General features: G+C 41.9%; 10 protein-coding genes across 10 annotated transcripts; 6 read left to right on the top strand and 4 right to left on the bottom strand.

The window, feature by feature from the left end:
- The first annotated feature begins 74 nt into the window (after window positions 1-74).
- Window positions 75-1,840, top strand: LOC108040851 (zinc finger protein 718). Its single transcript, XM_017118501.1, has 2 exons — window positions 75-756; window positions 818-1,840. The coding sequence occupies exons 1-2, from the start codon at window positions 364-366 to the stop codon at window positions 1,724-1,726; spliced, it is 1,302 nt and encodes a 433-aa protein (XP_016973990.1). The 5' UTR covers window positions 75-363; the 3' UTR covers window positions 1,727-1,840.
- On the bottom strand, window positions 1,812-2,854 carry LOC108040852 (U7 snRNA-associated Sm-like protein LSm11). The gene has a single exon (XM_017118502.1). The coding sequence runs from the start codon at window positions 2,732-2,734 to the stop codon at window positions 1,949-1,951; it is 786 nt and encodes a 261-aa protein (XP_016973991.1). The 5' UTR covers window positions 2,735-2,854; the 3' UTR covers window positions 1,812-1,948.
- Window positions 2,855-2,946: 92 nt separating this feature from the next.
- LOC108040802 (mitochondrial amidoxime-reducing component 1) lies at window positions 2,947-4,538 on the top strand. The gene is made up of 4 exons (XM_017118412.2): window positions 2,947-3,187; window positions 3,247-3,869; window positions 3,989-4,275; window positions 4,346-4,538. The coding sequence occupies exons 1-4, from the start codon at window positions 3,181-3,183 to the stop codon at window positions 4,449-4,451; spliced, it is 1,023 nt and encodes a 340-aa protein (XP_016973901.1). The 5' UTR covers window positions 2,947-3,180; the 3' UTR covers window positions 4,452-4,538.
- Window positions 4,539-8,172: 3,634 nt separating this feature from the next.
- LOC108040904 (mitochondrial amidoxime-reducing component 1-like) lies at window positions 8,173-9,797 on the top strand. Its single transcript, XM_017118570.2, has 5 exons — window positions 8,173-8,216; window positions 8,276-8,469; window positions 8,528-9,150; window positions 9,331-9,617; window positions 9,681-9,797. Exons 2-5 carry the CDS (start codon window positions 8,460-8,462, stop codon window positions 9,784-9,786), a joined length of 1,026 nt encoding a protein of 341 aa, XP_016974059.1. The 5' UTR covers window positions 8,173-8,216; window positions 8,276-8,459; the 3' UTR covers window positions 9,787-9,797.
- Window positions 9,796-10,913, bottom strand: LOC108040905 (vesicle-associated membrane protein 7). The gene is made up of 4 exons (XM_017118571.1): window positions 10,580-10,913; window positions 10,275-10,503; window positions 10,143-10,210; window positions 9,796-10,089 (listed from the first exon to the last, which is right to left on the bottom strand). Exons 1-4 carry the CDS (start codon window positions 10,781-10,783, stop codon window positions 9,934-9,936), a joined length of 657 nt encoding a protein of 218 aa, XP_016974060.1. The 5' UTR covers window positions 10,784-10,913; the 3' UTR covers window positions 9,796-9,933.
- Window positions 10,914-11,465: 552 nt separating this feature from the next.
- On the top strand, window positions 11,466-15,650 carry LOC108040801. Its single transcript, XM_017118411.1, has 6 exons — window positions 11,466-11,589; window positions 14,096-14,258; window positions 14,312-14,754; window positions 14,809-14,913; window positions 14,972-15,254; window positions 15,432-15,650. The coding sequence occupies exons 2-6, from the start codon at window positions 14,147-14,149 to the stop codon at window positions 15,524-15,526; spliced, it is 1,038 nt and encodes a 345-aa protein (XP_016973900.1). The 5' UTR covers window positions 11,466-11,589; window positions 14,096-14,146; the 3' UTR covers window positions 15,527-15,650.
- A 99-nt stretch (window positions 15,651-15,749) lies between these two features.
- On the top strand, window positions 15,750-17,432 carry LOC108040883. Its single transcript, XM_017118546.2, has 5 exons — window positions 15,750-16,132; window positions 16,195-16,634; window positions 16,691-16,795; window positions 16,848-17,130; window positions 17,186-17,432. The coding sequence occupies exons 1-5, from the start codon at window positions 16,114-16,116 to the stop codon at window positions 17,275-17,277; spliced, it is 939 nt and encodes a 312-aa protein (XP_016974035.1). The 5' UTR covers window positions 15,750-16,113; the 3' UTR covers window positions 17,278-17,432.
- Window positions 17,328-18,488, bottom strand: LOC108040884 (origin recognition complex subunit 6). Its single transcript, XM_017118547.2, has 2 exons — window positions 18,237-18,488; window positions 17,328-18,177 (listed from the first exon to the last, which is right to left on the bottom strand). Exons 1-2 carry the CDS (start codon window positions 18,299-18,301, stop codon window positions 17,475-17,477), a joined length of 768 nt encoding a protein of 255 aa, XP_016974036.1. The 5' UTR covers window positions 18,302-18,488; the 3' UTR covers window positions 17,328-17,474.
- Window positions 18,489-18,612: 124 nt separating this feature from the next.
- LOC108040885 (proteasome subunit alpha type-3) lies at window positions 18,613-19,772 on the bottom strand. The gene is made up of 3 exons (XM_017118548.1): window positions 19,649-19,772; window positions 19,020-19,585; window positions 18,613-18,887 (listed from the first exon to the last, which is right to left on the bottom strand). The coding sequence occupies exons 1-3, from the start codon at window positions 19,667-19,669 to the stop codon at window positions 18,713-18,715; spliced, it is 762 nt and encodes a 253-aa protein (XP_016974037.1). The 5' UTR covers window positions 19,670-19,772; the 3' UTR covers window positions 18,613-18,712.
- A 439-nt stretch (window positions 19,773-20,211) lies between these two features.
- On the top strand, window positions 20,212-22,792 carry LOC108040845 (transducin beta-like protein 3). The gene is made up of 2 exons (XM_017118492.1): window positions 20,212-20,296; window positions 20,363-22,792. The coding sequence occupies exons 1-2, from the start codon at window positions 20,271-20,273 to the stop codon at window positions 22,698-22,700; spliced, it is 2,364 nt and encodes a 787-aa protein (XP_016973981.1). The 5' UTR covers window positions 20,212-20,270; the 3' UTR covers window positions 22,701-22,792.
- The last annotated feature ends 11 nt before the right edge of the window (window positions 22,793-22,803 follow it).

Raw genomic sequence — 22,803 nt, 5'->3', positions numbered from 1 at the left:
AAAGCAGCAGCAGCAGCAAAAGCAACACCCAAAGCAGCAACAATGCAAGTTTTAATGAATGAAAGCGTAATTTTTTTACCCGCTTTGTCAGGCCAACAATGTGCACTTTTTGTGCGTTTGCAACAATGCCTGTCCTTTGAGTTCACACACAAAGACGAGCAAAACAAAAGCCAAAACAAACATTGGTTTTTTGTCAAGTCGGAATTACCATTCAAATTCGATTGCGCGATGTGTTTCTATCGATAACATTTGGCCGTTACAGCCCTGCTTGTGGCCCAAGTTTTTCAACACTGGCAATCTCATAAGTTTACAAATTCGTTTATAAAATGTTTAAATATTAATTAACATGTAGAATCCAAGGACATGACACCACAGCTTTCAAATGGTCAGCACTATGTGGAAAGTGCACGGGTGTATATAAAAAAGGACTCATCCATTCGTATTAAATGCTGTCTCTGCAATGCGGACACTTTTGGCGGTGGCGAGTGGGAGGATTTCTTGAGACACTTGGTTCAAACGCATGGCGGAGCCCATCAGGTAACTGGAGATGTGGATGAGATCCATGACGAGATCCAGATGGAGCTGGCCAACCTCTCAGAGGCGGGCATTGCCCAGGAACTCGAAATGGCAGAAGCCCAGGAGCAGGAAATGTTCACAAATGTAGAGTTCCTGGAGGATGAGCAAGATAACGAAGAACTAAGCTGCCCATCGGAAGAAGACAAGAATCATGATGAGCCTAAAAAGATTAGTAACCATGTATGTAAAAATTGAAGCTAAAAAACACTGTCCTTACCTTTGTCTTCTTAACCTTCCACAGGAATACATCTTCAACAAACCCAACAAGCCCTTCTACAGCCTCCAGCGGACTAGTGCTGAGATTATTCAGTATTTTATTGAACTTATGCGCCGGCACAAGTTTCTCTGGAACAGTCACCGTGGGATTAACCGAGAGAATCGCCTGGAGAGTTCTCAAAAGGTGACAGAGGCACTATTCCAGCGGTTTGGCTTCCAGTTGCAGACCCAGGTGATCAGTGCAAGTGCCCGTTTTCTGCAAGTCTGGTTCGAACGGCAGTATGTGATGCAGTTGAGCAACTCCGACTTTCGTTGCCGCTATCCGAAATACTACCGCAGTTTGCTGAGATTCATGCCCACGAACCACATCTCGGTGACTATTTGCGAGGAGTGCGACCGGCGTTTCCTCAACGAGCTTCAGCTGCGCCTACATAAGTTCCGTGTGCATGGCGGACCCAATCCGAATGTGTGTCAGGTGTGCCACCAGGGCTTCCCCCTCGCTTCCAAGCTGCAGCAGCACCAAGCGCGCTACCACTTCAAGCCGGTGGAGTGGCAGTGCAGCCAGTGCGACTACAACGCCCCATCCAAGTGGGACTTCCATCAGCACCAGGCCATGCATGCAGGCGAAAGGAACTACACCTGCGAGGTGTGCGGGCAGAGCTGCAAGACCAGCTCCGCCTTGGCCGTTCACCGGCGCACCCACGATCAGCCGAGATTATCCTGTCCCCAATGCAGCCGGCAATTTCGAGAGAACTACACCTTGAAGTGCCACATCCGAAAATTCCACGAGGGCGACAGTGCTCGCAGGTTCTCCTGCAGCGTCTGCTGGCGCAGATTCCAGACGGTGGAGGTACTGGAGCTGCACAAGTTGGTCCACTCACAGAGTGGAGAAAAGGAATCAGAGGAGGAGGCAGATCCGACGACCCTAATTTAAGTTGTGCGTAACAAACAAACAGTGATAATTATAATTCCCCTTTACAAAGCGAATCCCTTCAAGGCATTAACACAAAAGAATCTTATTTGGTTATAATACAAATTATACAACTAACCATTTGTAAACAAATTTATTTATATTAAGGTTATAAGTTAATTTCTTAGCTATTATTTGCTCCCTTTTGAAGTCTAATGAATGATGAGATTTAAAGCAAGCTATATACTACATTTCCTTAGCTATTAAACTAACTAAAACCACATTTTCGCCGCGTATCAAGATCTGTGGCAGATCACGCTTTATCTCTACGTTCTTTCGGTTCAAACTTTTGACTTGAGTCTTGGGATAAGTGATTCCCAGCTCTCTGAGTCGATCGGTGCAATCCACAGGTGTGTCGCATATGTTCTGCTCTCCGTAATTGTACTTTCGTCGCTTCCAGGTTTCGGTGGCTTTTTTTAGGAGAAGATTCCACTGCTTGTCGAAGGCCACCAGTTCACCCTCCACGGTGCCGCCTATCGCTCCTTGCTTGCGGAGAACCACCCGGACTCGTATCCTTTCAGTGCTTTCCTTAGTTTCCTTGTGGCCGACCGACGGTATGCACTTCTTAAGGAGTTCAAGCGGTCCGACAGTCGCCTCCATGTATGTGAAAATGTTGCGATAGTGCTTCTTGCTCGAGGCCTTCGTAGTGGGCATCTGATGGAGCTCAAAACGGCGCTGAGGAGCCTCTGGGATATGTGCAGACCGGGAAGTGGAGGCCATTTTTGCTGCTCCTGCTGCAGTTTCCGGCTTTTGCCGCTTGTTTAACTTCCAGATCCCAAACTTTTTCAGGGCACTCTCGAAGGCGGCCAAATTTTGGTAGAGAACTTTTGGAACCGCGTCCGTAATCTTATAATTCGGTTCGTATAAAGCTTGAAGAGGATTGAACATCTCGCTGCTTACATCCAGTTCAGGATTCTGGGAAGAGTCTTTTTCTTCTGACCCCTTCGCTGCCTTTGATTCGGTGTCACTCATTTTTGAAGATCCAAGGAGAGGGTTCTTTATTAGATGCAGAAGAAATATAAGGTATTTTGAATATGTATATTCACAGTCTTCTTGAAACACTGATTAAAAGATAAACAAACGTAAACAAAATCGCCGGCTACATAGCCGATAAAAGTTATCGATAAGCATTGGGGCGGCAGGGATGGTCATTTTAAAACAAAAAAAAACTATAAAAATAAAAACCTGTTTTAAAAGTTTATGTCCGACAACTAATAAAAAAATAAATTACATTCCATATCATCAGTTTTTGTTAGTACTTGCTTTCGCTAATGTAATTAAAGGTGTAAAATGGCCGTACATGCTGTCCAGCCTTGGAAAGATCTTCATCAAAGAAAAGCTTTTGTCCAAAAAATTTAATCAGTGAAGCTTTTCACGCAGGGAAAGCAACAAGTGGCTTCAACAGAAACAGGAAAACGATGGCAAGTAAGTGCAAATTGCTTATAAAATAGGAGTTATTTTAATAACGTGTCCTTACCCTGCAGCCAGTGGAAGCAACGCGACCTTTGACCTCTGTCCCAAGAGCCTGGTCGGCGTGGGCGTGGGCCTGGTGGCTGTGGGAGGGGCCAGTTACCTTCTGTACCGCCACCTGACCCGCGATATAATGCCCCAGAAGTGGCGACGTGTGGGCACCGTGCAGAGGATCCACTTCTTTCCAGTCAAATCCTGTGCTCCTCTTGAGATCTCGAAGCCTGGCGTCGAGTACGACTGCGATGTGCTGAGCATGTCCTTTGAGGGAATAAGGGATCGCACCTTGATGGTGGTTAACGACAAGAACGAGATGGTCACGGCTCGGGTGTATCCGCAGATGACCCAGATCCACTCGAAGAAGGTGTCGCCCAGCAAGCTGCTCTTTAGTGCCCAGGACTTGCCCGACCTGGAATTGGACTTTGAGAATCTTGAGGGTCCCGAAAAGGATGTGCCCACCGCTGTTTGGGGAGTCCCTGTGGACGCGATGCCCTGCGGAGATCGGATCAACAAGTGGTTCTCACAGGCTATCCTTAAACAAGATACCGGCCTCAAGCTAGTTCACTATCCCTATCCAAAACCAGTGATGACAATTAATCCGCGGCTCAAGGACATGCCCTTCATAAGACAGGAGGATTCGGTGCGTATTTTGTTCCTGTTTCCAAAATATAGTTGTATGGGTTGGCTGTTTGCCCCTTATAAATTAGTCTAAACGAATTTTAAAGTTATTTTAACCTGTCTCTTATCTTCTTCGCCCAGGGAACCTTTAACGACGCCACCAGTTTTATGCTGATGAACCTTTCATCGGTGGCTGATCTTAACACACGGCTAAAAAATCCTGTTGATGCACTACAGTTCCGCGGCAATTTCGAGCTGAAAATGGATGTGGATGAGCCCTATGCCGAGGACAATTGGCAGTGGCTTCGTATTGGGGAAGATACTGTTTTCCGTTCAGTGGCGCCATGCACCCGCTGCATTTTTCCGAACATAAATGTGAAGACGGCTGAGAGGGATCCCGACGGAGAGCCTCTTAAGACGCTGAGGAGGTGGGTTCTTACTCACCGGAGACTCCTAACAACCCGATTTATCGTGGTACCTTTTCCCTGTACTCCACAGCTACCGCTTGTTCAACAAAATCTCGCCGGCTCTGGGCATTCATTTGGGACTTCGGCTGCCGGGAAAAGTCAAGGAAAACGATGTGGTCTACGTAGGGGACAGATGAACAATGATTTTTCCATTTTTTTTTTTTTTTGCACGTCGGAAAGAAAGAGATATAAAATTATAACCTCGTTGTTTCTTAACATACATCCATATAGACATTCTATTTTTGAGCAGTTTCAGATATACGGGCTTAGTTTTAAAAATATTCGGACGACTTTATCATATTGCTGGCATAGAAACGGTCGAACCATTTTTATTTTACTTCCGTAACATTCCAAATTTAAGCCGAATTTTTGTGACTTACCTATTAAGACTTGACTTAATTATTTCTACGTTTCCGAAGACTTGTAAACACAAATTTGAAATCTGAATTCAAATTTGTCATTTTAACGTTGATCAAATTTTTGACCCATTTTCATGTTAGTTATTATTAAGTTTTCGATGACTTAAAAAAAGGGGTCCCATAATCGGACTTCCAGATTTCATAACTTTACCAAACTTAATCAGATTCCAAAGTGGCATACCTCTAAAGACTTGTGTTTCAATTCTCTAAAAATCTGCATTCAAAATTTTCATTTTAACGCTGTTCAAAATTTTGACCCATTTTCATGTTAGTTATTTATAAGTTTTCGATGACTTGAAAAAAAGGGGTCCCATAATTGGACTTCCAGATTCCATAACTTTACCAAACTTAATCCGATTCCAAAGTGGCATACCTTTAAAGACTCGTGTTTCAATTCTCTAAAAATCTGCATTCAAAATTTTTAATTTAACGTTGGTCAAAATTTTGACCCATTTTCATGTTAGTTATTTCTAAGTTTTCGATGACTTGAAAAAAGGGGTCCCATAATTGGACTTCCAGATTCCATAACTTTACCAAACATAATCGGATTCCAAAGTGGCATACCTTTAAAGACTTGTGTTTCAATTCTCTAAAAATTTGCATTCAAAATTTTTAATTTAACGCTGTTCAAAATTTTGACCCATTTTCATGTTAGTTATTTATAAGTTTTCGATGACTTGAAAAAAAGGGGTCCCATAATTGGACTTCCAGATTCCATAACTTTACCAAACTTAATCCGATTCCAAAGTGGCATACCTTTAAAGACTCGTGTTTCAATTCTCTAAAAATCTGCATTCAAAATTTTTAATTTAACGTTGGTCAAAATTTTGACCCATTTTCATGTTAGTTATTTCTAAGTTTTCGATGACTTGAAAAAAAGGGGTCCCATAATTGGACTTCCAGATTCCATAACTTTACCAAACATAATCGGATTCCAAAGTGGCATACCTTTAAAGACTTGTGTTTCAATTCTCTAAAAATTTGCATTCAAAATTTTTAATTTAACGCTGTTCAAAATTTTGACCCATTTTCATGTTAGTTATTTATAAGTTTTCGATGACTTGAAAAAAAGGGGTCCCATAATTGGACTTCCAGATTCCATAACTTTACCAAACTTAATCCGATTCCAAAGTGGCATACCTTTAAAGACTCGTGTTTCAATTCTCTAAAAATCTGCATTCAAAATTTTCAATTTAACGTTGGTCAAAATTTTGACCCATTTTCATGTTAGTTATTTCTAAGTTTTCGATGACTTGAAAAAAAAGGTCCCATAATTGGACTTCCAGATTCCATAACTTTACCAAACATAATCGGATTCCAAAGTGGCATACCTTTAAAGACTTGTGTTTCAATTCTCTAAAAATTTGCATTCAAAATTTTTAATTTAATGTTGATCAAAATTTTGACCCATTTTCATGTTAGTTATTTCTAAGTTTTCAATGACTTGAAAAAAAGGGGTCCCATAATTGGACTTCCAGATTCCATAACTTTACCAAACTTAATCCGATTCCAAAGTGGCATACCTCTAAAGACTCGTGTTTCAATTCTCTAAAAATCTGCATTCAAAATTTTTAATTTAACGTTGGTCAAAATTTTGACCCATTTTCATGTTAGTTATTTCTAAGTTTTCGATGACTTGAAAAAAGGGGTCCCATAATTGGACTTCCAGATTCCATAACTTTACCAAACATAATCGGATTCCAAAGTGGCATACCTTTAAAGACTTGTGTTTCAATTCTCTAAAAATTTGCATTCAAAATTTTTAATTTAATGTTGATCAAAATTTTGACCCATTTTCATGTTAGTTATTTCTAAGTTTTCAATGACTTGAAAAAAAGGGGTCCCATAATTGGACTTCCAGATTCCATAACTTTACCAAACATAATCGGATTCCAAAGTGGCATACCTCTAAAGACTTGTGTTTCAATTCTCTAAAAATCTGCATTCAAAATTTTCATTTTAACGCTGTTCAAAATTTTGACCCATTTTCATGTTAGTTATTTATAAGTTTTCAATGACTTGAAAAAAAGGGATCCCATAATTGGACTTCCAGATTCCATAACTTTACCAAACTTAATCCGATTCCAAAGTGGCATACCTCTAAAGACTCGTGTTTCAATTCTCTAAAAATTTGCATTCAAAATTTTCATTTTGACGCTGTTCAAAATTTTGACCCATTTTCATGTTAGTTATTTATAAGTTTTCGATGACTTGAAAAAAAGGGGTCCCATTATTGGACTTCCAGATTCCATAACTTTACCAAACTTAATCCGATTCCAAAGTGGCATACCTTTAAAGACTCGTGTTTCAATTCTCTAAAAATTTGCATTCAAAATTTTTAATTTAATGTTGATCAAAATTTTGACCCATTTTCATGTTAGTTATTTCTAAGTTTTCAATGACTTGAAAAAAAGGGGTCCCATAATTGGACTTCCAGATTCCATAACTTTACCAAACTTAATCCGATTCCAAAGTGGCATACCTTTAAAGACTTGTGTTTCAATTCTCTAAAAATTTGCATTCAAAATTTTTAATTTAATATTGGTCAAAATTTTGACCCATTTTCATGTTAGTTATTTCTAAGTTTTCAATGACTTGAAAAAAAGGGATCCCATAATTGGACTTCCAGATTCCATAACTTTACCAAACTTAATCCGATTCCAAAGTGGCATACCTCTAAAGACTCGTGTTTCAATTCTCTAAAAATTTGCATTCAAAATTTTCATTTTGACGCTGTTCAAAATTTTGACCCATTTTCATGTTAGTTATTTATAAGTTTTCGATGACTTGAAAAAAAGGGGTCCCATAATTGGACTTCCAGATTCCATAACTTTACCAAACTTAATCCGATTCCAAAGTGGCATACCTTTAAAGACTCGTGTTTCAATTCTCTAAAAGTCTGCATTCAAAATTTTCAATTTAACGTTGGTCAAAATTTTTACCCATTTTCATGTTAGTTATTTCTAAGTTTTCGATGCCTTGAAAAAAGGGGTCTCATAATTGGACTTCTAGTTTCCATAATATTCACAAATTTAATCTGATTCTAACGTGGCATATCTCTTAAGACTTGTGTTTTGGATCTCTAAAAATCTGCATTTAAATTTGTCATTTTAAAGTTGGTAAAAATTTTGACCCATTTTCATGTTGGTTATTTATTATTTTCCGATGATTTGTAATCAGGTGGTGACCCACAATTGAACTTCTAGAACCCATAACTTTGTTTCGATTTTCTCTTAAAACTTGTGATTTGTCATTATTTAGGTAAATTACTATTTATTTAATGGAACACAGTTTTGGCATGTTTTTTTTTTGTGGAGGAGAGACCATTGACGTTAAAATGTCAGCAACACCTGGAAGAAGAGAAAGATCGCTGGAGAGAGTTCATCATCTGCCTTTTACGGTTTTTCCTAACAAATAAAAAAACAAATTCGCCGGCTAAATAGCTGATAACAGTTATCGATTAAAGCGGAGGCGGCAGGGATGGTAATTAAAAAACAAAATAAATCCAAAAAATAATATTTAAAAAAAATACTATTTTTTAGATTAAATAACTTAATAAACGGATAAATTCACATAATTTCACAAATGTACATATGTATGTACATATGTACATATGGCCAGCCTTGAAGTAGATCTTCATCAAATGAGAGCTTTCGTCCAATAAATCTTATCAAAATAGCTTTTAACGCTGAGAAAGCAACAAGTGACTACAGAGCAGTCAATGAGATGATGGCAAGTAAGTGAAAAATCTGGATAAAATAAGAGATTCTCCAGTAAATCGCGTTATCCTACAGCCAGTGGAAGCAACGCGACCTTTGACCTCAGTCCCAAGAGCCTGGTGGGCGTAGGCGTGGGCCTCGTGGCTGTGGGAGGGGCCAGTTACCTTCTGTTCCGCCACCTGACCCGCGATGTAATGCCCCAGAAGTGGCGACGTGTGGGCACCGTGCAGAGGATCCACTTCTTTCCAGTCAAGTCCTGTGCTCCTCTTGAGATCTCGAAGCCTGGCGTCGAGTACGATTGCGATGTGCTCAGCATGTCCTTTGAGGGAATAAGGGAACGCACCTTGATGGTGGTTAACGACAAGAACGAGATGATCACGGCTCGGGTGTATCCGAAGATGACCCAGATCCACTCGAAGAAGGTGTCGCCCAACAAGCTGCTCTTTAGTGCCCAAGACTTGCCCGACCTGGAGTTGGACTTTGAGAATCTTGAGGGTCCCGAAAAGCATGTACACACCGTCGTTTGGGGCGTACCTGTAGACGTGATGCTCTGCGGTGATCGGATTAACAAGTGGTTCTCCCAGGCAATCCGCAATCAGGATTCCGGCCTCAAGCTAGTTTACTATCCCTATCCAAAACCAGTAAAGGCGGCCAATTCGGACTTTAAGGGCATGCCTTTTATGAGACAGGAGGATACGGTGGGTATCTATTCCAGTTTCCAAATTGTAGAATAATTTAGTTGCTTTAAAACAAGACCTCCATGCTAAGTCAAATAATATTTCGTCTGACGGACCAAATTATGGGGAATCCCACATTTAAAAATTCATCCCAGGGCACATATTTTTGGTAAATGTTTTGTATCCTTTCTTTTGCCATAGGGAACCTTCACCGATGCCACCAGTTTTATGCTGATGAATCTTTCATCGGTGGCTGATCTGAACACCCGGCTGAAGCATCCTGTGGATGCTCAACAGTTTCGCGGTAATTTTGAACTAAAAATGGATGTGGACGAACCCTATGCCGAGGACCATTGGCAATGGCTTCGTATTGGGGACGACGCTGTGTTCCGCTCGGTGGCGCCATGCACTCGATGCATCCTTCCAAACATAGATGTGAATACGGCTGAAAGGGACTCCGACGGAGAGCCACTCAAGACGCTGAAGACGTAAGTCATTACAAAATCTGAACAGCCCTACTTAGCGCGATACTTTATCTCCACACTCCTCAGTTACCGCATGTTCAAATATAGCGCACCGGCTTTGGGCATTCATTTGGGACTTCGGCTGCCGGGCAAGGTCAAGGCAAACGATGTGGTCTACGTCGGGTACAAGTGAACTCTTCAATGGCTTTCCCAACATTATTTACTGTATATATTCACGTTTGTTACATAGAACATAGATAGTGAGAGTACCGTAGAGTTTTATATGCAAATATACATGAGTTATGAGTCTATAACAATATAAACAACTTTAAAGCGCATCCTAAACACAGGACTGCCAAGCAAGGCCGCCGCAGGCCATGCTCACGATCACGTACACAATAAAGGTTATCACCAGGCCCACCACCACGTAGATCCGGATGTTCTTCCAAAACATTTGTCGTGCCAAATTTCGCGAGGCTTTGCGGAATGCAACGGACTGTAAAAGAGGTTATAAAGTAACATTTCCAAGATTATTGGGTTTTATCTTACATTATTGCTCAAGTTTTCGGTCTTGTTAACCAGCAGCTCCAGTTTCTCGCCGCGATCTCGCAGACTGTCTACAATTGGAAAAAAGAGGGATCAGAAAATTGAAAAGATTGAGAGATCAGTGTTCATACTTACCAATATTCTTAACCATTATGTCTTTTAGCTCGTCGATCTGTCCATGGACCCTCGAAATGGTGTCCACCTCCCGTGACTGACTGAAGTAGACCATTTGCTGGGCCAGGATCTTGGAGAATTCCGTGTTCATAGAGTATGCGATGGCCGTGGCCACCTGCAGGCCATAAGTCTGGATAAACTTCTGCTTGACATCCGCCAAGAAAAGAAAAGCCCGGGATTGCTCGAACTCCTACAAAGATACAAGATAATATCGATTGGGCAACTGGTAACTGGCGGATAACTGGGCCAGTGGTTCGTTCACCCACGTTGTCGGTGATGCACATGTAGACCAACTTGTTCTCGCAATTGTAGTGGATCAGGTAGTCGCCGTGTGTGTAAGTCATCTTGTGGTTGTGCACCCCGATCCGGCCGATTATGTGCTCCGTGACTTCGGCAAAGTTGCCGACGCACTCGGCAAACTTGGCCAGCACCGTGGTGCCCCGCGAAATTACACTATATAGAATCGGCATGTTGGTGCCGCAGATTCTTCTTTGTTAAGGGTGCGGTTCGGCACTTCCTGCCCTCAGCTCCTCAAGCCGCTTTGTTTTGCTTATCGGGGGAATCAACAACGAATCGCCACTGATGACGTGCTCTCGGATTCTGTGAAGTCCGAAAAATATCGATTTAGTCGCTTCTAGTCTAAGCCACAGCCTATTAGTTCCAACAATAAGAGCCATTCATGAGTAATATGTAATAAAAGTACGATTTACATATACAATGAAATATCAAAGTACTTGCTTTGTTTATCCAATTAAGTTTGCTTTGAGTAGCTAGGCAAACTTCAGATTTACATTTTGAGCTTAGCGGCTCAGATTAATATTAATTGTATTACTTTTATTGTCGCGGACTTAAAGACATCACGGAACTAATACGATTTTTGCATTGCTAATAACAACAATTGCTGACGCTTAAGATGCAGTTATACAAATTAGAGGTGGGGAAACATCGATTGCATTATCGATGCATCGATTTAGTACTATCTTAGTTAATGTGAAAATAGCGAATACGGTTACTCTAATTAACGTGTTATTATAAAATGTGTTCTACGGTCTTATTATTATTTGCTTTTGAATAATATATTTAATGGGCCTATGGGATAGAAATAGGGACATCCCAACAACATCTTGGCAGTGCTAATTCCAAGATTAGATCATTCAGTTGAGACTCGACCTTCCGAACAAGGAAAAGTTGTTGTGCTGTATAAAACATTTTGCAGTAAGCTTTTGAACCTGAGATCATTCAGATGAGATTCGTACTCCTGACCAGACTTACAAATGTAAGTAAAATTAGATATATATATACAAATCGGGTTATATAAATATCGTTTTAAATTTCTGTGGCTATAAAACCAGAGTTTCTGTTTTTAATTTATAAGGTGCGGTGAATTACTTGATTTTAATGAATGTAAGTTGGGAGATTTTAATAGAGTATAATGAAAAGAATCTTCCCCTGAAAATTAACTGCTAAATTAAGTTTTTATTTCATTTGTTCATTGATGGTCATCAATTTTACACATTTACATCCAAACTTTTGACGTGGGAGCGTGACCTTTTTCGTGTAATGATAAATTTCAAGAATTTAAAATATTTTCCATACAAAAAAAAAAAAATTAATAAACAATATTTAAAAGGAATTAAGTCAGAGATATACCAATTTTCATACTTTTAGTTTTTTTATTTTTATATTTATTGTTGAACAATCGGCCGATCCTTGTGAAATTTAATAGGTCTGATTGATTGGCCAAATATAAAACCCATAGAAAATCCCAACTTCCCAACTTTACAAACACGAAAGTTATGGCATTTCCGATCAATCAGTTATATGGCAGCTATAGGATATAGTCGGCCGATCCCGGCCGTTCCGACTTATATACTGCGTGCAAAGAAAAGAAGGGTGTGTGCAAAGTTTCAATTCGATAGCTTTAAAACTGAGAGACTAGTTTGCGTAGAAACAGACAGACGGACAGACGGACATGGCTATATCAACTCAGGAGGTGATCCTGATCAAGAATATATATACTTTATAGGGTCGGAGATGTCTTTTGACCAAAATTATAATACCCTCTGCAAGGGTATAAAAACAGTTTTACACAAAGTTAAAAATAAATTGCAATAGATTCACTTTGAAGTCCAGTTACAACATAAGCTATTAGTCCAGCTTAAGCACTGTTATAGAAAAGATAATGAATTTATCAGCCTTTAATATAATATAACAAGAAAGGAAAGCTAACTTCGAGCGAAGCCGAAGTTGATATACCCTTGCAGAATACTCTGTAAATTATATTCTCCAAAATTATTCATATGATGCATTTTTAATACTCATAAAAAATCACAACTTTCTTACTTTAAAAAAACCAAAGTTATGGCATTTCCAATCGTTCAGTTATATGGCAGCTATAGGATATAGTCGGCCGATCCTTATGAAATTTGATAGGCCGGATTGATTGGCCAAAAATAAAGCCCATAGAAAATCCCAACTTCCTAACTTAACAAACACCAAAGTTATGACATTTCCGATCAATCAGTTATATGGCAGCTAAAGGATATAGTCGGCCGATCCTTATGAAATTCGGTAGGTCGGATTGATTGGTCAAATATAAAACCCATAGGAAGTCCCAGCTTCCTAGCTTTGCAAACACCAAAGTTATGGCATTTCCAATCGTTCAGTTATATGGCAGCTATAGGATATAGTCGGCCGATCCTTATGAAATTTGGTAGGTCGGATTGATTGGCCAAATATAAAACCCATAGGAAGTCCCAGCTTCCTTACTTTACAAACACCAAAGTTATGGCATTTCCGATCAATCAGTTATATGGCAGCTATAGGATATAGTCGGCCGATCCCGTCCGTTCCGACTTATATACTGCGTGCAAAGGAAAGAAGGGTGTGTGCAAAGTTTCAGTTCGATAGCTTTAAAACTGAGAGACTAGTTTGCGTAGAAACAGACAGACGGACAGACAGACGGACAGACAGACGGACAGACAGACGGACAGACGGACAGACGGACAGACGGACAGACGGACATGGCTATATCAACTCAGGAGGTGATCCTGATCAAGAATATATATACTTTATAGGGTCGGAGATGTCTCCTTCACTGCGTTGCACACTTCTGACCAAAATTATAATACCCTCTGCAAGGGTATAAAAATAGCTTGACTTTTTAAATATTCAAGCTCAGAGCAGCAGCAGCCCAACAAATGTTGTCAGTTTTTATTTCTTTCGCCAATACAAGTCCTTTGTTTAAATTAATCTTATGTTTAACCGTGTCTTCCAAAAATCGATAAAATAAAAACCTATAAATTATTAAAAAACATTTACTGGCGCACCCGTCTCCAATAGGAATAAATAAACACAGAAAATCAACATAAATAAACAGAACAATGTATTTCTTTGATTGCGATATTAAAAAGTTGCACACAAGAATGCGATTGCTTCTTTGTGCACACACATTCATACTTCAAATTTAGAATTGCCTTTATTTTCAAATATCATTATCGAAACGGAAATCATTATCAATAATATTTCTGTATAATATTTTGGAAAAATCGAGTTCTGCATACATAATAATTGCTTACAGTTGTGGTCAAATACTTAGCTTTTAGGAATTTAATTTTTAAAAAAATGTATGTTGACGTAAAAAATTATATTATGTTTTTAGATTAAGTGCAATTAAAATATTAGTTATATATTCGTTAATTTCTAAATCATGAGATCCTATTTAATTTTTGTATTATATCAATGTTAAAACTAAATATTTCTTAAAAACTTTGAATTCCTAGTAAGCTTTCGCGAAATCTTCTGTTCGGTCTGGCAACACGTACATATACCATATGATTCGAAAAATGGCAATCGCAAACAACGCGGAAGAAGAGGAGCAGGCAGTGCGGACGGAGAAGAGCAGGAAATGTTTTTATTTGAAGAAAATGATCGGAGATTACATAGGTGAGTGACGACTGATTAGACTCCAACCACTATATAGCCGTGATTCATTGCAGACACATCCGTTCGCGTTGTGGCCACCGTGTTTCTGGCCGACTTCCTTCAGCGTTTATATCGCTGTGCCGTTGAGTATGTCTACTACAGCCGGTACTATCTTCCCGAGGATCGGGTTTGGACTATTGTGCGGCGCTCGTACTCCTACAACAGCAAGTCAGTCTACCTCCTGCTGGCTTACCTTTTCGTGGCACTTTCCCGAATTTCGGTTAGCGGGGATTTTAGGTCTGTAGTGCCCACAGTCATGTTCTTGGCCCAAATGCCGCTGTACTGGATCTTTAGCGACCTAGGTCAGAGCACCCTGAGCTACTCCCACTGGATACGGGGTAACCATGGGCTGGACTATGCGGCAGGAATGGCATCCAACTACTTCCACGGCTACCTCAAACTTTCGTTGCCGGAACGCATGGACGATGGAATTAAGCATCGAATGGCTGTGTACGAGGTAAGTAAGTGCCCAAACATTAAGGCAAAGGAATAAGAATAAAATACTCCCCAGGACACACACAACGTCACTTTTGGAGTGGATCGACTGGTCATCCTCATTCCCGACGAAATGTTTGTCAGCGGCGAACTCGAAAGCAATCTTTTGGAGAAAGTTCAAGTAAAACTTCAAGAGTTCTTCTAGAAGTTCATACTGATCAAAAATATTATATTTTCAGCCTCTGGAGACGAAGTACATTAATAGAGCCGGAGTAAATCGCCCCTTTAAGCATGCTGTCTACAAACTGAAAAAAAAGGTCAACGGCAAGACCTACTACTTCGCCATGGAGGGCGCCACGCCCATGTTGTCCTTCTTCGATGCCATGCAGTTTAACTTGTCGGCCACCTGGCAGATGCAGGAACTAAAGCGGGAGATCTGGCTAAAGTTCTATAAGCACCTAAAGGAGCTCATTACGACTTGGCCCGAGACCCGCAACGAGGTGCAGCTCATCATCTATAACTGTATGTTAAAACCCTTTGAAGAGATTTGAAAACTAAGTAACCAGTAGAATAACCGTTGTGCCAATATATGTAAATATTAATAGTCACTGAACTAAATTTAACTTTTGAAACTCTAGGAACTAACCAATCTGGAAATCTTCCTGGTTTCTAATTCTAACGATCCTCCTATTTTTGCAGCGCATGATACCGCGGGAAATCTTGTGGATGTTGGCAGCTTGCTCATAGATCATATGCAAAATAAAACCAAAATTATAGACGAATTGGCCGGCTAAGAATTTATAAATTTATTATAAATCTCGAATTTAAGAATATTACCATATATGACAAAGTAAATTTGTAATGCTCTTTTTACTTTTGTATCTAAAACTAATGATAATAAATAAGTTGTTTAACCTATAAAAAAGTTTTTGCGGGACATTAGTAAAGGGGAAACAAATATTGCATTGTTTGAAAACTAATAATTCTTTACATTCTAAACATTATGTATATGTATATTCTTTTTTTTTATATTTATTGTTGAATACGCCACACAAGGGTGGACCTTGTTTTCGTGTATTGTCAAATTATTTCTAAAGAGGACAAAAAAAGTGGGCAGCGGGTGCTCCATTGTAGGGCAATTAGGTGTGGTCATAGCTCGTCATAAGCTAATCAGGATGTGTGGACGTATATTATTATTTTGATAAAAACATAATTTTATTAAGATCACGTGCTTCAAAAATTTAAAAATTTGTCCTTCCACTTTTGAGAGATAACCCTTCGTTAAATATTTAAATTTGATCTGGCCACACAGTTCCATTTCATACGTAGAATGTGGCTATTTTAAAAAGCGGAGGAGGAAGAAATTTGATTATTTTGTAAGATGATCGTAGATTACATAGGTGAGTGCGCCGTGTGCTGGGAATGATAAGAATATTGACTATATCATAGGGAATCTATGCAGTCACTTCTATTCGCTATGTGGAAGCCGTGTTTTTGGCTGACTTTCTGCGACGCTTTTATCTCAGTGCGGTCGAATATATCCGATTTAGACATAATTATCTGCCCGAGGATCGGTTGCGGATGATCCTCTGCCGCTCGTTCACCTACAAAATGAAATCGATTTGCGTGCTGTTGCCAGTCACATTCCTGGGAATTGGAATTTCTATTGCTGGGAATTTTTCGGCCGTACTTCCTACATCCGAGTTGTTGCTTATAATTCCTCTGAACTGGCTCTTAAACGATCTTGGTCACAGCCCGCTGACCGAACTCAACTGGTTAAGAGACTCCCATGGACTGGATTTTGCGACGGGAATGGCCTCGAGCTTGTTCCACGGATGCCTTAAGCTTTCGCTGCCCGAATGGCAGAACGATGGGCTAAAACCTCGAATGGCTCTTTATGAGGTAAGTTTATATAAAATTTTATAAAAACGGATAATATTTATACACATACTTCCCAGGCCAGGAACAACATTACTTTTGGATTGGATCGACTGGTTATCCTTAGTCCCTCCAAATCGTCTGACCATAACATTCTCAAAAGTGATTTATTGAAGGAAGCTAAGGTAAAAGAGGAAATCCCTTTCTTAACGTTCATTGTACAATTGTATTTATTAGCCCCTACAAACTAGGATCGTTAATCGAGCCGGCGTGGATCGTCACTTTAGGCTCAATGTCTACAAAATAAATCGCAAGGTTAATGGCAAGATATATTACTTTGTCATCGAGCTTGCCACGCCGTTGATAACCTTTTCCGATGCCCTGCAGTCCGAATTGACGGCCACCCGGCAGATGAAGCAATTTAAGCGAGAGATTAGGATGAGGTTCAATGAGAAATTGAAAGATCTCATTAGGAAGGATCCGGAGATTCGCAATAAAGTTTATCTCATTACATATATTCGTAAGTCGAAATTTAAAAGGGAATATTTTTAGTCAAACTATCTCTATACTTTCAGCTCGAGATGAAGAAGGTAATCCTGTCGATATTACTGATTTGCTCATATCTTACATGAAAAAAAACAAAACTGTTAACATGTTTGAAGATTAAGAATTTAAAAAAAAAATCTTCGATTCTACAGATGGCAGAAAGAGGAATTCTAACATTATTAATCACTTACTATGAATGACAATTTATTTTGTCGATTTAACCTAGAACTAACGATAATGATGAGTGTAATAAATAAGCACTATTAAGAGATAAAACTGGATTTCACATGACACGGTTAAAAGCTAAAAACAAAAATTCTAAACCTCGACGAGCTGGTTATCCGGTTGGGAAGCTTCCAACTCCTTCAGTTTGGCTTGGGCTGCGGCCAGCATTCGTGCCTTCCATATCTCATAGTCCTCCGCCTGAGGCTTTTGTGCCTTCCTAGCCTCCTGGTCCTTGATGTTCTCCTGCTGGCTCTGCTTAAGTTTGGCTTCCAGATCGGAGGTGGCCGGTACTTTGCCCTCCTTGTGGTGCTTGGCTATCATGCGATCCCACTGATGCTCGAGCTGCTGGAACTGTGTGGGCCGCAGGTTGCTGAAGGGCATGAGCTTCGACTTGGAGACCTTCTTCTTGAGCAAGCGGCAGGCCTGGAAGACGGCCATGGCTGCGTACTGCGGATGGGTGGTGTCGGTGCCGGTGTCCTCTGTGGCCGCCACGGCCTTAAAGAGGGTCATCAGCTCTTCCGCCTTGCGGGACACCTCATTGAGGCTCAGCTGTACGCAGATGTCGTTCACGCTGGCCAGTTTGTTTAGGTCAAGAAGTTTTTCGAACATCCGCTTATTGTTGAGGTACTGGCTCTTTCGCAATCCGGACAACTTCAGGGCCTGCTCCTTGTCGAACCCGATGCCCAGCAGGCAGGATGCTAGATCCGCGCACAAGACTATTTTTCCATACTCATTGATCTGCAGTGGCACATTTGTGGAGCGCAGCTCCAGCAGACGCACCAACTCGGTGGTTTTCCTGTAAAGGATTCGTCATATTCACTTTTGTTTCTTTAGAACACACAATTTCAAACTTACTCCATTACGTTGGGCTCCTCGCGCAGTCCCATTTTGGTGATTAACTGTTCTATTAGCGTAGTCATTTCACTTATAAATAATGGAATTTATTTTTAGTTGTCGAGCGTTAAATCACAAACAATTTATGGCGCGAACTGCATCAGCTGTAAGCGATAACACTGCTTGATTGTTATCGAGCAAAATTCGATAGTTGCTTATTTGAACTAGATCCAAAACCAATTACCTCTTATTTAAAAATATTCTAATTAAGATCTTAATTCAAGTATAATTCATTTCAGAGAAACTGTGAATTCTAATATAAATCATTTTATCCATTTTCAGTCAGATGCTTAAGAATTAATACCCCGGCAAAACTAAAACAAATAGAAACGACACATTTGTTCACCCGATTTTTTGTATACATTTTGCGCTTTAGGGAAATATAAAATTAACGTTATGTATTTAGGCCCAGAATTAGATTCACTGCCGCAAACGAACTAATGCGTCTCATTGTCGCTGTCATCCTCCTTGTTGGCGGCATCTCCGGCATTCCGCGCTTTCTCCGTCAGTTCTGGGGGATTAATACGATGCAGGCCATCAGTTACCCTGCCCACCAGACCCATTTCAAAACGGAAGTCCTTGTCCTTCAGTTCGTCATGGACCTTGTAGATTCTAAAAGAGTAGATAGACATCGCAATTAGTTTATACGGATTGCTCACACATATTTGCGGGGGCCCAGAAATCTCTTGCAATTCTGGAAGACCTTATATTCCCATGTCAAGATATGCGGGGCTGTAAACTTACATTTCTCCGGCGCTCTTCACCAGATCATCGATCTTCATGTCCGGTTTGAGCTTCTCCATCTCGGTCTTGGCCTGCTGCTTGGCCTTGCCACTGGCGCAGGCGAAGTAGCCGAAGGAGGAGCCGGAAGGCTCAATCTTGTAGAGCTGGGGGCCCTCGACCTCGTCCCACGAGGCGAAGATGATGGACAGGCCGAAGGGGCGTACGGCGCTGTACAGAGTATAGGCGTGAACGTAGCCGGCGACGCGGTCGCACAGGTGCTTTAGCGGGATGGCGTGCTCGAACTGCTGCCGGAAGTTGGCCGCCTCCTGCCGGGCGATGTCAGCCACATAGTTTCCATCGGCCACCAGTCCCGCAACCGCCATTCCGATGTTCTTCTCGATGGTGAAGATGCGCCCACCGGCGTCCGGCTCGTACAGCTTGCTGGTGATGATCTTCTCTACAGCCAGGACCACGGCGTCCTTGCCTCGGATTCCGATCACGGTGCCACTCTTCTCCACCGCCTTCGAGGCGTAGTCGATCTGGAAAACGCGGCCATCCGGGGAGAATTGGGAGGCCGACAAGTCGTACTGCAACGAAAATGCCTTTGATAAGCATCTTTTGATCAGAGGTTCGGGTCATTAAATACTTACTCCTGTGCCAATGGTACTCATTATAAAGACTCGGTCGAAATTTAAACTATTAAAGCGCAGAAATTAGTTTAATATGTTGGATCAAATGAGCGACGATGATTTGACGGCTTTTGCTTGGCTAGTGATGGACAAAACAAAGGCGCCTATCGATTATCGGAGATTCGATAGTGTGCTGGCGAACTTACCATTCTAGCCGATTATCGCTCAACTATCGATTCCAGATTTATTTGAAAATATATACTTTTGACTGATTGTCGCCTTTTTTTATAAGGGGTTGAATATTTTCTAAAATTAGTTAATTTAAGGTGATTAAAATGCCTTGTAAATAGGTTTTACAGCAAGCCTAAGCTTATTTGGTCATGTATCTAGATATAGTTACCAAAAGCAAAAGTTAAATTGAATAACATAAAAATAAAATAAAGGAATGTTTCCTTTTTGTATTGCATATTTCAAGAAACAAAAGTTAAAGCTTTTAGACTTTTTATTTCAACTGAATATTTGGTTTATTTAAGCGATTGAATATCCCAAACATGTTTGGGGAGTTCCATTTCGAACTAGTTCAGTTTCTTTAGTTCCCGATCCGCGGTGCACGCGGTTCTTATATTTATAAACAACGAAAAACATGTTGGCGAATATCAGTGAGAAAAGGTAAATTAAACTAATTAAGTAATTTAGAAATAATGAAAATACTTATTTAATTAATTTATTATTTAGCTATGCGGCGGAAGCGCGATACACGAACTTCTACGCCGGCGGCGACATTACCTGGAGCGCGGATGGCCAGCACTTTTACTGCCTAAATGGAGCCGTCGTCAACCAGGTGGATGTGCAGACCTCCCAGATCCTGCAGAGCTTCGGGGCGACTCCCTCTTCGGCGGAGAACAAAAAGCCTGCGGAGTTAGAGAACATAGATGTGGAAGAGGACACAATCACTTGCTTCGGGCTGTCCCAGGAGCACCTGGTCACTGCCCATCGAAGTGGCCTGCTGAGGCTGTGGCAGCTGACCACCGGCAAGTTGGTAAAGCTGTGGAAGGCCCAGCACAAGGGACCCGTCATCCGGGTTGAGTTCAGTCCCTGCGGCAGGCTCATCTGCACCAGCGGTGGAGCGGACGCCACTTTGAGACTGTGGGACTACTCGAACAACAGCTGCCTGGGCGCATTAAAGGATTTTCCAGGTCCCGCTTGGCTACTCGTTTTCCATCCCAATGTGCTGCGCAAGGAGATCTTCGCTGGGGGATCGGACAACACCGTCTATGCCTGGAACTACGAGACTAAGACCCTTTTGCACAAGTTGCGGGGTCACCTCTCGCAGGTGACGGGTCTGAGCTTTAAGAGCAAGGCGTCTGACTGCAATGAGGTTGTGACTGTGAGCCGGGACAAGGTCCTGATCGTGTGGCAACTGCAGGAACAGTTGGAGAGCAAGCAGCTGAAAGTTCTTCCCTTGTATGAGGAACTGGAAGGAGTCGTTTACGCGGACAAGGGAAGCCAGATAATAGTGGCCAGTGGTGCGGGCAAGCTGCAACAAGTGGATGTTAAGTCCTGGAAGATCAAGGACCTTCTCTCCCAGTCCGACTTTCAGATCAGTAGACTGCTGCACTGCAACGAGCTAAAGCAGTTGGCACTGGTCACTACGGAGCAGAATATACTAGTCTACGACGCCGAAAGCCTGGAACCCGTCAAGCACTTGGTGGGCTACAACGACGAGATCCTGGACATGTGCTTCATGGGCGACAACGATCGCTACCTGGCCGTTGCCACCAACAGCAAGCACTTCAAGCTGTACGACACCGAGCACGATATGAACTGCAAGCTGATCGTTGGCCACTCGGATACGGTGATGTCCCTGGCTGCCTCCCAGAATCTGCTAATTTCGGTGGGCAAGGACTGCAGCGTTCGTCTGTGGAAGCTTCAACACGATAAAGACTGCTCGCTGGAGGCTCTGACACAGCAGTCCAACTGCCACACGTCCACCATTGGATGCGTGGCTATGACGCACAACGGAGCTACCGGCTTCGCATCCGTGAGCCAGGATGGCAGCATGAAGGTGTGGCAGTTGGCCAGGGCCAAGGAAGATCGCAACTCGTACTCCTTCAATCTGCGCTATGCAGCGCTTTCCCACGACAAGGAGGTAAACTGTGTGGCCTATGCCCCGAACAACAAACTCCTGGCCACCGCTTCGCAGGATAAGACGGCCAAGATCTGGCTGGCGGATTCCAACTCACTGCAGGGCGTGCTTAGGGGTCACACGCGTGGAGTGTGGAGTGTGCGCTTTTCGCCGGTGGACCAGATCGTCCTCACCTCCTCCTCGGACTGCACTTTGCGCCTTTGGTCCATCAGCAATTTTGCCTGCATTAAACGCTTCGACCAGGAATGCACCATACTGAGAGCCGAGTTCCTGGATCACGGAAAGTTTATTCTGTCTGCCGCGTCGGATGGCCTTCTTAAGCTTTGGAATATAAAGACCAACACATGCATACAATCCCTGGACGAGCACAACGACCGCGTTTGGGCTTTGGCCGTTTCCGGCAGAAGCAATCGGTTCTTCTACACCGGAGGAGCCGACTCCAAGCTGATTCGCTTCGGCGATGTCACCCAGGCCACGCGCAACGAGGCATTGGATCAACGGCAGGCCACCTTGGAGCAGGAGCAGACGCTCCACTCGCTTCTGCACGCCCAGAAACAGCTGCACAAGGCCTTCGTTTTGGCCTTAAACCTGAACAAGCCAAAAGCCAGCTTCGACATTATCAACCACTTTGTCCGCAAGCGAGATGAGCCTGGTCTCCGCCAGCTGGTAGACCAGTTAAACGTGGACCAGCGGGTGGCGCTACTGCAGCATGTCAAGGCTTGGACCACCAACTCGCGCCACTCGCAGGTGGGAAATCTGATCCTGAAGCACTTGATTGGCGATGCTCTGCAGGATCCCAAGGCACGGTTCTACAACAATGGCAATATGGTCGAGGTACTCACGCCCTACGTCCAGAGGCACTTCAAGAGGGTCACCGAACTGAATAAGGAACTGGCTTTCCTGGAGTTCATTGTGAAGTGCATGTAAACCTTACCTATGGATCTGTTTCTTCCCTGCTTGTTGTAATCTAAATCAGTTTAATTAGTTATAAGAAAATAAAATTTATAATTGAATTCTAATTTTTGATTTG

The sequence above is a fragment of the Drosophila rhopaloa genome, unplaced genomic scaffold (assembly GCF_018152115.1).
Source record: "Drosophila rhopaloa isolate 14029-0021.01 unplaced genomic scaffold, ASM1815211v1 contig_115, whole genome shotgun sequence".
Lineage (NCBI taxonomy): Eukaryota > Metazoa > Arthropoda > Insecta > Diptera > Drosophilidae > Drosophila > Drosophila rhopaloa.
This window is presented reverse-complemented; position numbering and strand designations above follow the sequence as displayed.